Source organism: Pieris napi, chromosome 7, assembly GCF_905475465.1.
Source record: "Pieris napi chromosome 7, ilPieNapi1.2, whole genome shotgun sequence".
NCBI lineage: Eukaryota > Metazoa > Arthropoda > Insecta > Lepidoptera > Pieridae > Pieris > Pieris napi.
In genome coordinates, this window is record NC_062240.1 from 9,262,259 (window position 1) to 9,277,170 (window position 14,912).

Genomic DNA, 14,912 nt, shown 5'->3' on the forward strand with positions numbered 1-14,912 from the left:
AGCCCTGCGATTCTGTAACTCACTTTTCGAACTCACACAGCGGTTTTCGCATCGGCGGTCGCTCTCAAATCAGTCGTGAAGCTGTCATTTTATGGTTTGGCATTCTGAAAAGGTGGGAGCTTGTAGTTAATTGTTTATCAGAATGCCAAATCATAAAATGACTGCTTCACGACTGATTTGAGAGCGACCGCCGATGCGAAAACCGCTGTGTGAGTTCGAAAAGTGAGTTACAGAATCGCAAGGCTGATTTCTGATATAATCGCCGTCTCCACACATAACTATAGTATGTAATATAAAAATAATATTTAGTAGACTGTGTTTGTACTAATTTAGCATTTTAACTGTATTAAAATATATTATTGTAACACACGGCCAATTTTCTTGATAAAAAAATGCAAAATAGGTAATTCTAACAAAACGAAAATTCTTCGAGAGTTAGTTATTAGTTATGACGTAAATAAAGACACCGAAACGAAAATGAAAAATTGGTAGAATTTTATTAAACGTATATACGTGGGTAACACTGAAAATGTTTAGAACTGGCCAGTTAGAAACATTGCTAATGAAAACTTTCAATTTTAGAACTCTTTTGTAACCTAATCTTAATACCGGTGAAAGCGAACGAAAATGCCATAGAAGAGGACTCCTAAGGAAGAATGGGAACACTGCTTTTCTCAGTGATGATGATGACGATGTGTAGAGAGGAACGGAGATTACTTTCTACATTAAGCCGTTTTTCATTTTCTAAACATTTTCAGTGTTACCCAGGTATATTACCCGCAAGGATAGTTTTAATAATAAAAAATATATTTTGGTGTAAAACTTTATTATGTGTAGTTTGATTGTTTTACACATTATAGTATTACGTGGTAGTTAAACTTTATTATTTTAAATAATTTCATATATATTTTACGATTAAAAAAAACTAAATCTCAATCAATAAGAATCAATCTATTCCTAATAAATATTTAATTAAATATAAAATTTAGAAGACAATTATAATCTTTTGTCAAATTTTAAAGTTCGTTCTTCATATTATCAAACATAACCCAACGATTTAACCATGGAATCCTTAGACATCAGACAGAGTTAATTAAATTAGATTGTTAAAGAAAACCTAGAATATTATAATTTATAGTTATATAATATTTAGTTTCGTGTTCTTTGCTTGATTGATTGACGCAAAACAGCTATGTATGATGATATTAAATCATCCATTTTATAACCTAAAGAAGTCTCGCAAAGTATTTTGGTTCCTCTCATGAAGCTTCCCATTGTCATGTGAAAGAATGTATTTCCTGATGACCAATTGGATATTTGTGAAAATGGATATGTCACCATAACATCCTGAAATAACCAAATTCTGTTTTGTTATACGAACACGAAATTTATTTATTGTGTGGGGTCAACCTCAAAAAAATTCTCAGTAAATCAGTGTCAAGTCCGTGCTATTGACTTGCCTTTTAACTATTAATTCTTTTTAAACGACTTAAAAAACCCCGAAGGAGGATCAATTCGACGTGTATATTTTGATATTTGAATTATGCAATACACTGTTTTTGTTAAATGTTACAGTAATTTGTGTAACAAAAATGTTTTCGCAGTAAATGTATAGTTCAATCGTCTATAGGTATAAGGTGAAATTAATACAAAAAGGCGTCAGCTGCTTTCCGCATAAAAGGGTTTCTTTTTAGGAAAATGGTCAATTGAGGAGTCTATCTCAATTAACCTATAAGGAATGAGATACAGAGTTTCATGTTTAGCTTCATAAGGATTAAATCAATACAAACTAATTTTCAAACCCTGCATGCTACACCACGATGTATACAAAAAAATGTTACGCCATGGCTATCAAACTATTTAATCATTTTTCTAGAAGTTATAGATCACTCCTGTGTAATTCTTTCAAGGGGAAGGTGATTAAATTTGAAAGGCAAGGTGCCTTTATAGCGTGGGCGAGTATTTAGACCATAAGTTTGACATCAATTATAAATAACTTATTATTATGACATTATGTTAATGTTCTTATTATATTATGACATTTTAAAAATTAATATGACATTTGCACGCCAATTTATAAATGGCTGATTGTGCGGATTTTTATAATTAATCGATCGAATTGTACCACTATCTTAAACAAATAAACGACTTTTATTTTATTTTATAAAAAAGATTCTAATCTGATCTTACCCGTGTTTGTGGATGAATGACGCTTACGCCCTGCCTATTAATACCGATGACAACCATTTCTGGATATGTCGGGTCAGAAGTTTGCTTAACTTCAAAGAAAGCTGTTCCAAATGTTGGATATTGGTAGATCTTTTTCAAAAATTGCTCCTTAGCTTCGCTTTCACTCATGACGCCATGTTTAAGATGAGCTGCACTTATTGCAGATTTCCATTGAGAATTGGACATAATTTTTAGCATATCTGGTGGTATGAACTCGTCCAGCATTTGTGGGACTTGAGGAAATAGCGCCTGATCATCACCAAATCTGGCTCTATAAATAAGAGCCGCTAAATCGACTAAATCTTGCTTGGAAGTCTTGTGATAACCACGCAAATATTTGGGTAGCTCTTGGGGGAAATAGAATATTTCATCAGCGTTCTTGTCTTTGCCAGGCAATGTATTGATCCATAGTTTCTTCATGAAAAATATTTGGTAGTTCATTTGTAATTGGCCACCTGAAAATATTTCATATGTTGGTATTTGGCAGGTATTGGCGGTTAGTTTGAAAGTGCTTGTACCAACGGGACAAAATAGAAAGCACGGAAGATTATATAACATACTAGCTGATCGTTTTGCCATGTACATATATCATTTATAATAAAAAAAATAGGGGTTGATCGTAGAGGGGGTTGTATGTATTTTTTAATGCTGTATCATAATTTTTTTTTTCTTAAATCGAAATCGAAATCTAAAATTGAAAAAAAAACAAAATTTAGGGGTGGATTACCCTTAACATTTAGGGGAATAAAAAGTAGATGTTGTCCGATTCTCAGACCTACCCACACAAAATTTCATGAGAACCGGGAAAGCCGTTTCGGAGAAGTTTAACCACAAACACCGCGACACGAGAATTTTATATATTAGATTATATGTTATACAAACTGAACAGCCACAGAACAGCTTTTGCAGAAACGTAGTAGTAGTTCGTAGCCACGTGGCTACCACCGACAGACTACTAACGAGAGCATTAACTTTAACGCTAATAAGACAAATAAAATACAAAAAATATAAATGGTATAGGTAGGAAATATAAGTCGTACCTGTAACTCGCCCCGGTCTAGTTTGCTTCATCCATTCAACAAGTTCATGTATGAAGTCAAAGAAATAATAATTATCCGGAACAGAGAATACTTTATCTATAATCTTAACAAACAGACTAAACCCATCGCTGTTCTTCAAACTCAACCGACCAGTTATTTGTTCGCATAGATCTTTTGCCTTGGTCGATGAGTCAACTTCAAATGCCTCGTCAGTGTCATCAGGGAAATAAACTTTGTGATATATTTGCATACTCCTGTGTTGTATCGCCTCAACTTCCACCACATATGGGGCATACATCCTGGCGCCTCCCTTCTGAATTTTGAAAACCCGTTTCAAACAGTCTTTAGCTATTGGATGCGGTCTCGTTTTAAGAAACTCTACTAATTCCTTCATTAAAGTTTGTCCGCAGGCAAACACTCCTGTCACCAGCCACATTAATTCCCATCCTCTTTCCTCACTTAGTTGTATTCTATTGTTAGTCAGTTGTTTCATTATTTGGCAATAAATTTCATCGCGTAATATGGGATCCTTTAATGCAGGCATGAATATTTCATCTGTATACTCAGTAGTTGACCGTGGTTTTGGACTGGGCATATCGCCCATGTATTTCAAGATCGCAAAGAATGTTGCAACAGCCACTTTACAAATCTTTTCGTCGTCTAGTAATTTATTTAGTAAAGGAAGGCGGAGAGGTTCACGCGTATGGGCCCAAAGATCGCCCAGCACTGACTTCTTAGCGGATGTTATAGTGGATTGTTTAGATATTGTGGCTTGAATATCAAAGTTTTCTCTAAAATGTTCTTTAGCGTATTTTTCTAAGGTATACATTCTCTTTCTCTGCAAAGTATTATATTGAGAGGTAACTTTTTTGTCGTTGTTTATGTTACCTTTTTTGAATACCTCTAATACAGAAGTTGGTGGTAAAGACAGTGTAGGTAATATATAAACTTGTTCTGTGGGGAATAAACCTTCTTTTCCATTACACAGTCCGTGGCCCCACGTAGCATTCATGAGAGTTTCACCGTTAAACTCTTGTAAAAGGGTAATGAGATCACCTTTTTTATATTGTAAGAATGAGGCAGCGTCACTGTAGCCTTGAGAATCACTTTGAGCTATAACATATACAGAGCGCCTCTTTAAACCATCTATAAGGTATATTATTAATGAGCTCATTTCGCTCGCTTCAACACTCTGAAATACGAATTCTTCTTGCTGTATAGTTTTGATAGTCACTCTACCAATATTTTCGTAATCTTTGTCTTCGCTGTATGCGACATATGTGACTTCAGGGTATGACATTTCTAAAAGAATATGCTCAGATTGATCGACAATGTAGATTCCAGTCCAGTTAATTGCTATAATGATGATATCCTTGTTGATTGAATCACCTTTCAATTTTATAGCTTCAAAGAATCTTGAAAACATCATAGGCCATTTTATTTTTGCGAATATAACAATATCTTCTTTACATCGCAACGGCTCTATCTTAGATTGTATACTCTGCGACGCTTCAAATGCTTTTGTAATTAAATGTTCCCATTTTGTTAACGCAGCATCGTTGCTCTGAATGAACTGATTTGGAATGTAGTTTGCGATGACTTTTCTTAAAACGTTTGGTTCAATATACGCTCCATACTCTATGTAATGTTGTTGTGCTGCAATGATTGCTAAATCCGTTTCAGAGTTGCAGCGGTATTCTCCGAACTTGACACCCTTAACCACTTGGTGATATATGAGGTTGGTAGCAACTGGGTCGTTTGCTGGATTATGCCAGGGCGTGAATACTTCTTTTCGATAGAACAACCTCCATGGAGCACTTTTCTCTGGTGTTCCTTGCTCTTTTGCGTATTGTTCACATTGGGAAATTGCGTCCATAATATGCTCTCCTTCACTACCCAAAGAAAGGACTTTATCATAGAGTGTTATGTAAAGTGAGAACCCAAATGTGTCACTAAGACCAACATTATCAGCTATTTGCTGGCATATTTCGTCAGATGTTGTGGCTGAATCAGACTGTACAGTTTTCATGGTCTCATCCATTAAAGTAACTGTGAGTAATACGGGTTTCTTCGTTTTCGTAGCTTGCAGTTCCAGCCAACTTGGAGGTTGTGTGCGGGAGCCATTTTTGAAAGTCCTCATTAAGCGTCCCTCACAATACGGAGCATAGCCAGCGGGTCCCTCTCTGATGAAGGAGCGAAGGTAATTGACAAATCTCTCAGAAGGTGGGAAGCAGCCAACACAAAGTGATAGTAGAATCCACCCGCGAGCGAAAGAGGCTTTCGATGGGTTGTTTGATAACTGTTTGCAAAGATGGCAGAATATTTCGTCTCTGGAAGAAACAAAAAAAACATGATTACATTTTATTAAAACATTAAGAACGAATAATATTTAGCAAAGTTATATTTTTTTAAATGTTTTCTAAGACTTTAAAAATGGGAATATCACTTAGATTTCTTAGTAAATTTTAAGATCTTCATCACCAATCAAGTCTCTGAACTAAACATAACTTTATTAGGTAAACTATACATATCTAAAAATGTCATTTTTCTGGGAGAAGCCAGTTCAGACCCTCGATTAAGACTCTCGACTAAACTAATTATTTTAGCCAGCGAACTCGGCAGGGTTATACAAGTTTACAAGTAACAATTTCAGTAATTTTGTACCTCAGTTCTTTACGAATGATTCCGTGGCCGATAATGAAATGCAACTTTTCTAAATTAGTACTACGTCTGGTATTTAACCACGCGCTGTACATTTCCGTAGTTTGTTCATCATTCATTAAATTCCTGACAAATTCATCATTCAACTTCGATTGTTTTTTTAGAGTTCGTTGGATCATTCTCTTACCATCATTGTTTTCTTTTAGCATCTCCTAAATCAAAAATATTAAATTAGTGTTATAATTGCTAAGCAATTTGATTTTTGCTTACTCTTTTCTTAGTTGTATAAGCGACTGCAACTATCAAAATCGTGTATAGTTAAATACAGACAAGCACAATTCATTTATTATGTAATCTATATTCTGTCTAATGAATTACCATTTTTAGATACCTTACCTTACCAAATAAATCGGATGAAACAAGAATTGTTGAAATTGCAATAAAATTAATATATTAGAAAAATAAACGTTTTTCTATTATAATAGACGTAAGTATATTTCACAATTAGTACATAGCACATCCATATGTTTGTAGTATCAGTTTTCAAAATAACTCATTAAAAAAATCGAGAATTTATATCCGCGAATCTCGAAATAAATCAGATTAAATAAAACAAATTCCTATACCACGAAAATCAGTCAAAAATATTTATTCATTGAATACAACTGACAAACTCGTATTATGGAAAATTAAAGTAATTATATGAAAATGTTATTATCGTAATAAAAAAGCTCACCTCGAATTCTTTGCTTTTTTGGAATGCTCTTCCAACGGTATCTGTTAATTTGGTCATTATGGGTGTGTTATCCTTCTTATCATCGACATATTTAGGTTCAGCGATATCGCCCATAAACCTCAATATAGTGATCCATAGAGCCTGTGATGCTGCCTTATCTACGGGCGACGGCAGGTCCAGAAGAGGATGCTTAAGAGGTTTCCGAGAGTATTGGTGGCTGACGTTTCCTAAGAAATAAGTAGCCGCAAACTTCTTGAAATTAAACTCATCGAATGTCTCATCCTCATACTCTTTCTGAAGTGGTATATTAATAACATCTACTGCTGTGGGTTTTTCGACTGCACTCTGAAAAAAACAATGTAATGACTTGCGTACAAGTGGAGTAACCTCTCTTGGAACTTAAGGCAGACACAGTACTGCAGACAACATACTACTTTGTAGGTGAGTCGGTCATTTAAAAAATATACTTCTACTCGATTTAAATTAAGGTGTATAGTTCTTGATACAGCTGTAATAGTTGTAGATTGTGGTGATTAAAGTGTGTATTTTCTTTTAAATATTTTGGTCATAGCATGGCAAAAAATACAAAAATACTAGTGGACCCGACAGACGTTGTCCTGCATGATATTTCAAGCAATTAGTAAAGCAAAGTATGAAAGTACCGACTGCAGCGCCATCTGGCGGGCTGATTTGAATCTAAACCATTCTTAGATCCCCTTGAACACACACAAAAAAATTCAACAAAATCGGTCCAGTCGTTTGAGAGAAGTTCAGTGACATACACACTCACAGAAGAATTATATATATAAAGATACATACTACTCCGAATCCTGTTCCTCTAACAGTCCCCGCCGGAGTCGCAGTATCCTTTAAAAAACCAAACACGTCATCGACATATCTATCATCTATAAACGCATTGTTCTGGGCAGCTTCTACGCCCACATCTTTTCCAATCCAAACAGCTCTCATAAACTCCGTGTATTTTTTCTCATATTCATCCTCTGCAGATTTTGTATCCAACTTACTCTGTTCTTTGTCTTTTTTAAACTGTGCTAATTGCGCGGTTATAATGGAACGCTTGTCTAGTATCATTTTTCGAAGCAAATATCCTCTGATTTGAGTTTGAAGTTTTGTGAAAAACACTCTTAGGTTTAAGAAGGTTTTTCTAAGTTCTCGGCATTTCAACACGGCTTGTAATCGCAAGTATCCTCTTCTCATTATCAAGTATCTATTTCTATAGCCTCGCGATCGGAAATGTTTCTGTACCGTTAAAGCCGCGGCTCGTAGTCTTAGGAATCTTCGTCTGTAGATGAACCGTCTTCCATTAGTCTGAACTTTGATAACTGCATTTATAACAACTTTGTGCCTTAACTCTTCCAGAATTCCATCGTGGTGATTTTTTAGGAATACTTTCGTATGTCCAAGCCTAAAGTCTTGGTCTTTTAAGACTTGAACACATATTTTTTTGGCAGCTTCCTTGCAATCAGCTTTTTCTACGGGAGGAATGCCTGGTACAATAAGCCGGTACCGGTTAATAAATTCTGCATATGAGTGTCTTATAGGATAGCCGGCTTGTCTTATTTTTGCTGTCTCCATTAATCCGGCGTACCTTAATTGACGGACGCATAGTGGTCGATCCAGAATCTGTAATTGACAAACTGCAATTACAGCATAATTACGTCTTCATAATTGATCTTAAAGTTTTTAAACAATGTTTTAAGTCGGCTAAAATCAAAATCCAATAAAAGACTTAATATAGTGCGTTTTCCAACTACAGCACTAGAGCGCATTATGCGGCATAATGCTCAACGTTGAACGTTCCAACTATAGCAACGCTTCGCACAATTGAGCACTCTCAAAACTTATGCTCTCGCGTGCTTCTCGCAATCAATACCAACACAGTGACAGAAAATTTACCAATGTTTTTCTTTAAGTTGGCATTTATCGAAATTTTCGTTAGTAAATATTATATGGATGAAGGTATAAATAGTTACTTTTTTATATTCCACATTTAAAACATGAATACAATTTTATTTTAAAATTCGGATCTGTAAACAAATTTAATTTACAGGATTATACTTTTGTAAACATTGCAATGGTTTTAAAAAAGTAGATAAGTAAATTTTTTAGAAATCATTTAAAAAAAAAAACTCAAAACGTAAATGATGTAAACTTCTTACATGAAACTAAATATTTTACTGTTAATTTAGCTTGTTAATTAACCTTATATTCTTTAAAGGTTCTCTCTTATTTCAGTAAAAAAATGTTAATGAAATAATTTGATTATTAAAATAAGCGTAAAAAGTTTTCAACCAATTATTATTGTTAACAACCTTATTAATACATTAATGCGGTTGCTAACTCTATTCAGAACATTTTTTTTTTCAACACTGACTTAGCGCACTATGCGGCATTGTGCAGCACTGAGTCGCATTATGCTCTGTAATTGGAAAACGCACATTATAAGCAAAATTGACATTATTTTATGTTCCTTTAATATATTTAAAGTGTAGTACTACGAAGTAGACGCGGAGAAGATACCGATTGCAAGCAGGTGACTAGATGTTTTCAAAATAGGAACATATTGCAAAAAAAAAATTTCTCATCGCTTTGAAAAAGCTAAGTTTAGTCTAGTAGTCTCGGTACGTGAGTTCCGAATATTATTAAAGGTGACTAATAACAAATCGACCGCTATTTGCGAAACATACCAAGATAAGATAAGTCTTACCCGAGGCTTTTTCAGCTCATTTGGTTTGATACAGCGTACAAAGAACGGGTGACAGGCATACAAGGTCTTCATAAGGGAATCAAGGGACGTCTTGAACTGATGACTCAACGATACAGGTTTTCGACTACCACTATGCGGCGAAAGGTCAATTGGAAATATCGTCTTTAAAAATTTATTAGTTGAATCCATTAAAAGTTCCTTCAAATCAGTTGTGAGCATATCCCTGTTTTTATCAAGGAATCCTGAAAAAGGACGTTTATTAAATGTAAGAAATTATCAGCAAATAATTGTTGATAAATAATGAATAAACATACCATTGACATTGTAATAAACGTCTCCTGCGAAGTGTCGTATTACAAAGTTGTGGTCTCTCGTCGATTTTGGAGCCGCATAACACTTTTTACTGCCATGATTTGTATTTAATTTATCTAACAACGTTAAATCTGTGCCCTTAGGAAATCTAGATTCCTCATCAATCAATGACAATATATTCATAGGTTTCAAACCAATTATATCCAAATTCTCTTGATTATCGACATAATTGATATTTGTCCAAGAAATTCCCTCTTTTTGATACTGCTCCTGCTCAAGTTTGAATATGTGCTTAACAAAAAACTGTTGCAGGTTTTCGTTCGCATAATTAATACACAGTTGCTCAAAGCTATTATTATCAAAATTTTCAAAACCAAAAATATCTAATATTCCTATTGATCCACCGCAGAGGGTTTCGTCTTTATGTAACGTTTTGTTTATATTTTCCACTATATAGACGAAAATTGATCCATATATAGCTTTAACGAGAGCGTGCTTCGCTTCAGTAGCTGAACTAGCGGATACATTTGAAACAATCTTCTCACCGTGAGCAATAAAAGTCTTGCGAGTAAGTGCTTCACAAAAATGCACTTTATTAACACCTAGTAATGTTGCAATTCTGCTTGCATTAGTTGCATCTGCAACTTCAGATGACTCAATGTTATTTGAGCTATATGATTTGAATTTAAGATTTCCCAAATGTAAAATTGCAGCAAGTAAGTTAAAAACTCCCCAAACTTCTTCGTCTAAAAAGTTGAGTACTTTGAATGCTGATCTAATATCCGAAAATTCTAGTGCATCGTTCCTTCCGTCACATGTTAACATACTGCCAGAGTTAAGGTATTCATAATCTTGAGGTCTAGTAAGCTCAAGTTTCTTCTTTTCTTCCGCGGACAGGCCTGTGACGAGTGAGTAGAAGATATGATAATTTCTCTCTCCCTTACTCTGGCGCACTATACGAGACTTTTCCAATAAATACTGTTCAATATTCCCACCTTCAATTATGCCTTGATTATTGAAATAAATATTAATATACTTCCCAAATCTGGAAGAGTTGTCGTTTTTTACTGTTTTAGCGTTTCCGAAAGCTTCAAGTATAGGATTTGTCTCTTGTATCTGTTGTTCGATCCAGGAATGCTTACCACTAGCTGCTGCTAGATATTGCAGAAGCAATTTTGTACTCTCAGTTTTACCAGCTCCGCTTTCACCGCTGTAAATAATAGGTAGTTTTTTATTTTCACCGTCTTTTGCATATTTTAAACTGATATAACAAAGCCGTTACATGATTTTTAAATACGCAAATATGAACTAAAAGGGTATATTCATATCCCTGTAATAGTAGGTAAGTACCTAACTGCAAGTGAAGTATTCATATATTACCTGATTACGACGCATTGATTTGAAGATGTATCCAGTAACTCTTTGTATGAATCACTACCGATGGCAAATATATGTGGAGGCATATCACCTATATTTCTATCTTGATAAAAATGTATTTGATCCATTGTGTAAATCGGCAGTATTTCGTATGGATTAATCGCTATTAACATAGATCCGGTATAAGTCTAAAACACATGTTTTAAATACATATAGCTTTTGAATGAAGTAAATAAACATAGAATGATTGGACCAAAAAGAGTATATTACTTATATATAATGAACTAGCTGTGCCCTACATATGCATTCACATCAATGCGATCGTAGTCTGTTGTATTACCTTCCTGAATATATGGACTATACAACTAAATAAAATTTTCAATACAAATATAAACATTATTTATATTTCTATTAACTACGATGTATGCATGGACTACGCACAAGCTAATAGAAAACAAATGAGATGTATACAAACGCAACAACAAATAATATTTATAAATTTCATAGTGACCAGGTTTATGTTATTTAAATTCGTGTATTTGGATGTGATTATGGACTTCATTCTTATAATTCAAACTCGGGACCCACATCAGGTATTGGTACAAAAATTTGAAACAAGTGACTAGTCCAGCATATCTATTATCAGATAAAAATAATGTCTTACATAAATTAACTGCTGATTGTATCGAATATGAAGATTGCGTAAAATAGTAAACTCCTGGAGCTCTCCCAGCGTTATCATATCTTCAACACTTGTGATAGACGTAGAATGAAGAGGTTTGATGACATTGGTAGCATCAGTAATGAATTTCCTTCCGTCATCATCCCTGACTTCTAATTTACCCCCAGAACTATTAAGCACCTTCACTGCTATGGGGATATCATATTCAGATTGTCGTTCAGGTTTTAACCAGATCAAGTCCTGTAAAAATTAGTAGTCAATACTATTGTCCATGGTGAAGGATAAAAGGGTAGTAATTTACTTACTGATATCTGCACTCTCTCTGCCATTTTGAATGGTTTTAATCACTAATATCCATTTAAACAACAAAACATAAGAACCTTACTATATGAAATCATTATAGAAACTGACACCATTATCAATACACTAGATTGCTTATCATTATTGTATTGATAAGTTTAAAGTAATCGAAAAAGAGTTTCACGATAAAGTAAGGCTACCTATTCGAAATATTTATGATAATACAACATACATATTTCAAGTTAACTGATAAGAAGTTTTATAACAATCAGACAAGATCAATTCAAACTGAGGATAACAATGGAAAAGATAATTTAAAAAATTAATTTATTAGAACAATTTGAATTACAAACTTATACTATTGGGTTATTTAAATCATTTCTTCTTTTCATCTTTTTCTTTTTTGTCTCCTTTTCCTTTATCTTCAGACTTTTTATCATCCTTATCATCTTTCTTTTCCTTCTTGTCCTTTGCCTCATCCTTTTTGCCTTCTTCAGCATCTCTGTTTGTAATCTTATTGTTGATAAGATTGTGTAAAGCTATTATAGATCTTACAAGAGCCGCAAGGTAAACAACTAGGGATTGATCATTTGTTTTAATATAGAGATTATCAGCAAAGTTGTCACTTAAGATATCTGGTAGCAAATTGAAAATATCCTGAAGTTGGTATATAATTTGATGATTCATAGGCAAAGATCCTTGACCAACTTGAACAAGATAATCTCTTATTTCACTTAACTGAGAATGAAGTCCTCTAAGACCAAGTAGCTGGTTAGTTATACGCTGAGAAAGGCTTCCAACAGTAGTATCTTTAATATCTCTCAGTAGATGCTCGACACCTACTTCTTCTGCTTCTTCAGCTCCAATTTCACTTGGAACATGCTCAAAGGTGCGAGTTGTGGGACTTCCATCATCATGAACTTCTTCAACTGCTCGGTAAGCCTCAGTTGGTAATCCCAAGTCCTTGGGCTTAGCGTCTATAATGACGAGAACTGAATTGGGGCAATAACGCCTTACTAATTCATTAATAGCCACATCATTTTGATGTAATTTAGGACCAGTGTGGTACCATCCAACCACTTTTTCTCTTGCATTAACTTTTTTAAACATGCCATACATGTTTTCCAGATAATCATGGTCTAAAAACCAGACTGATTTGTCTTTGTCATCTTCATCAAATGGAACTGAAAAATAAATAAGATAAATTTAATGAAATGAGAGAAATATAAGATAACATAAACAACATTGCTTAACAGTAGTAGAGTGATTGACAACTCCTGCAATATGCATGGGGCAGACCCTCTTTAATGACTGTTACATTGAAGGGAGGATGCTTAACCCAGGTTATGTGCAGTGTTACCATCAGATGCAGCTTGATAGTACACTATCATTATTTGTAATTTTAGTTTTTGCTTCCTCCAGTCTATATAATAACGTTTAGTGTCAGTTAATAACGAAATCTGATGGTTGCTTTAAGGATTAAATTCAAGTAAACAAATGTTTGCTTTCCTTATAAAGCAATTTATGAAATAAATCAATCAGAGTATGATGTGGGTCACGATATTTTAGGTACACTCTTTACATAAATTATTCGATAATACACCGGCCTTAAAACAAAAAATATCTTTGGTCTAACCTGCAAAGCTGTTTGATACATCAAGAACTCCTTTTGCCCTCCAGCAACCCAGCAACACGCCGACTACTCTTTTTTGATTACCAATTTTGCCCATACGGTTGAAGTGGTCGACAACGCTAAGTAAAACAAGTGGATGAACCACTACCTTTGTAGTTACCACTTCTTGACTAGGCATTTTTTGAGATTTTTATAAGTTATATGTTAAAGTTTAAAGTCAAGCTTCTAATTTATGAAACGCAGAATTAAAGAGAAAGAACTTGATTTTAATAGCACTATTATAATCGTGTTTATTTATAAAGTGAATTATACTAAAAAATTATTCAAAGTTACAAATTTTGAGTGTCATCATGTCAAAAACCACAGCTCCATAAACAAAAATTCTATTGCTTTTGGCATAGGTTGCAAATCATAGAATAAGTATATATTTTATTTGTAAAAATATATACCACAGAATATACAATATATTGTACATTAACTGTGAAACTTCCCGGAAATCTAAAGCTTTATATTAGATTAGATTAGAGGGAGGGAAAAGGAAGATATGTTAGGAATTTATTGAATTTAATTGTCATTAAAATATAAATAAGTGTCGAAAATTAATACAAATAATAAATTTAAATTTATTTAATACAAAATACTAGTACATATTTCATAAATTCTCTTTACGAAATTTTAATTTAAAATATAGAATTTCTATAAGGTAATTCACCCTTCTCACTCTCTCTCAATCGGTCTCAATCGCTCTCTCCCTTTACTTCGACAAAAACGCTTCTTCGTGACGTTTCGGAAAAATTTTACCCTCATACGCCTAAAGAAGTTTCACTTCAAAAACTACTAACGCAAGTTAAGTTCGGTGGCGGTTGTTGGAGGGATGTTCATAATAAATGAAACTCTATGCTTAAGGTGGATGTCTGGGTTTAATAGTTTAACACATGAATTGATTATGAAACGTTAGTTATAAGTAACATACAATTATAGGTAGTGAGGTTGCGACACTGGATTAACTTATTTAAGGGTTCTTAAATCCAAGTGACACTTATGTTACCTATAAAGAATAGAAGTGTAGTCGACGTATTGGACATTATTGGAAACGTTAATTACAATTTATTCGTTTGGGAAAAACTAAAGGGTTCATTATGGCTTCAAGTGTGTGATACTAAGTGAGTAGCCAGATTACGCACTGATAAAATAAAATGAGAATGATGCTAACA

The 14,912-nt window shown here is 33.9% G+C and overlaps 2 protein-coding genes across 2 annotated transcripts; both read right to left on the reverse strand.

Moving 5' to 3' along the window:
- Positions 1–815: 815 nt before the first annotated feature.
- On the reverse strand, positions 816–12,262 carry LOC125050914 (myosin-VIIa-like). The gene is made up of 11 exons (XM_047650997.1): positions 12,071–12,262; positions 11,748–12,005; positions 11,087–11,271; positions 9,709–10,916; positions 9,395–9,636; positions 7,486–8,310; positions 6,667–7,011; positions 5,934–6,142; positions 3,270–5,599; positions 2,191–2,684; positions 816–1,347 (listed from the first exon to the last, which is right to left on the reverse strand). Exons 1-11 carry the CDS (start codon positions 12,092–12,094, stop codon positions 1,150–1,152), a joined length of 6,318 nt encoding a protein of 2,105 aa, XP_047506953.1. The 5' UTR covers positions 12,095–12,262; the 3' UTR covers positions 816–1,149.
- A 116-nt stretch (positions 12,263–12,378) lies between these two features.
- Positions 12,379–14,062, reverse strand: LOC125050916 (26S proteasome non-ATPase regulatory subunit 7). The gene is made up of 2 exons (XM_047650999.1): positions 13,702–14,062; positions 12,379–13,249 (listed from the first exon to the last, which is right to left on the reverse strand). The coding sequence occupies exons 1-2, from the start codon at positions 13,874–13,876 to the stop codon at positions 12,441–12,443; spliced, it is 984 nt and encodes a 327-aa protein (XP_047506955.1). The 5' UTR covers positions 13,877–14,062; the 3' UTR covers positions 12,379–12,440.
- Between the last annotated feature and the right edge of the window lie 850 nt (positions 14,063–14,912).

What these genes read in the sequence shown, in the direction of transcription:
- LOC125050914 (XM_047650997.1), bottom strand. Translation starts at nt 12,094, where the DNA reads ATGGCAGAGAGAGTGCAGATATCA. An exon ending in AATCAATGCGTCGTAATCAG is followed by an intron (nt 10,917 to 11,086) that starts GTAATATATGAA and finishes TATTATTTACAG; the next exon opens with CGGTGAAAGCGGAGCTGGTA. An exon ending in TCATTCATCCACAAACACGG is followed by an intron (nt 1,348 to 2,190) that starts GTAAGATCAGAT and finishes TGGTTATTTCAG; the next exon opens with GATGTTATGGTGACATATCC.
- LOC125050916 (XM_047650999.1), bottom strand. Translation starts at nt 13,876, where the DNA reads ATGCCTAGTCAAGAAGTGGTAACTACAAAGGTAGTGGTTCATCCACTT. An exon ending in TGTATCAAACAGCTTTGCAG is followed by an intron (nt 13,250 to 13,701) that starts GTTAGACCAAAG and finishes TTTATTTTTCAG; the next exon opens with TTCCATTTGATGAAGATGAC.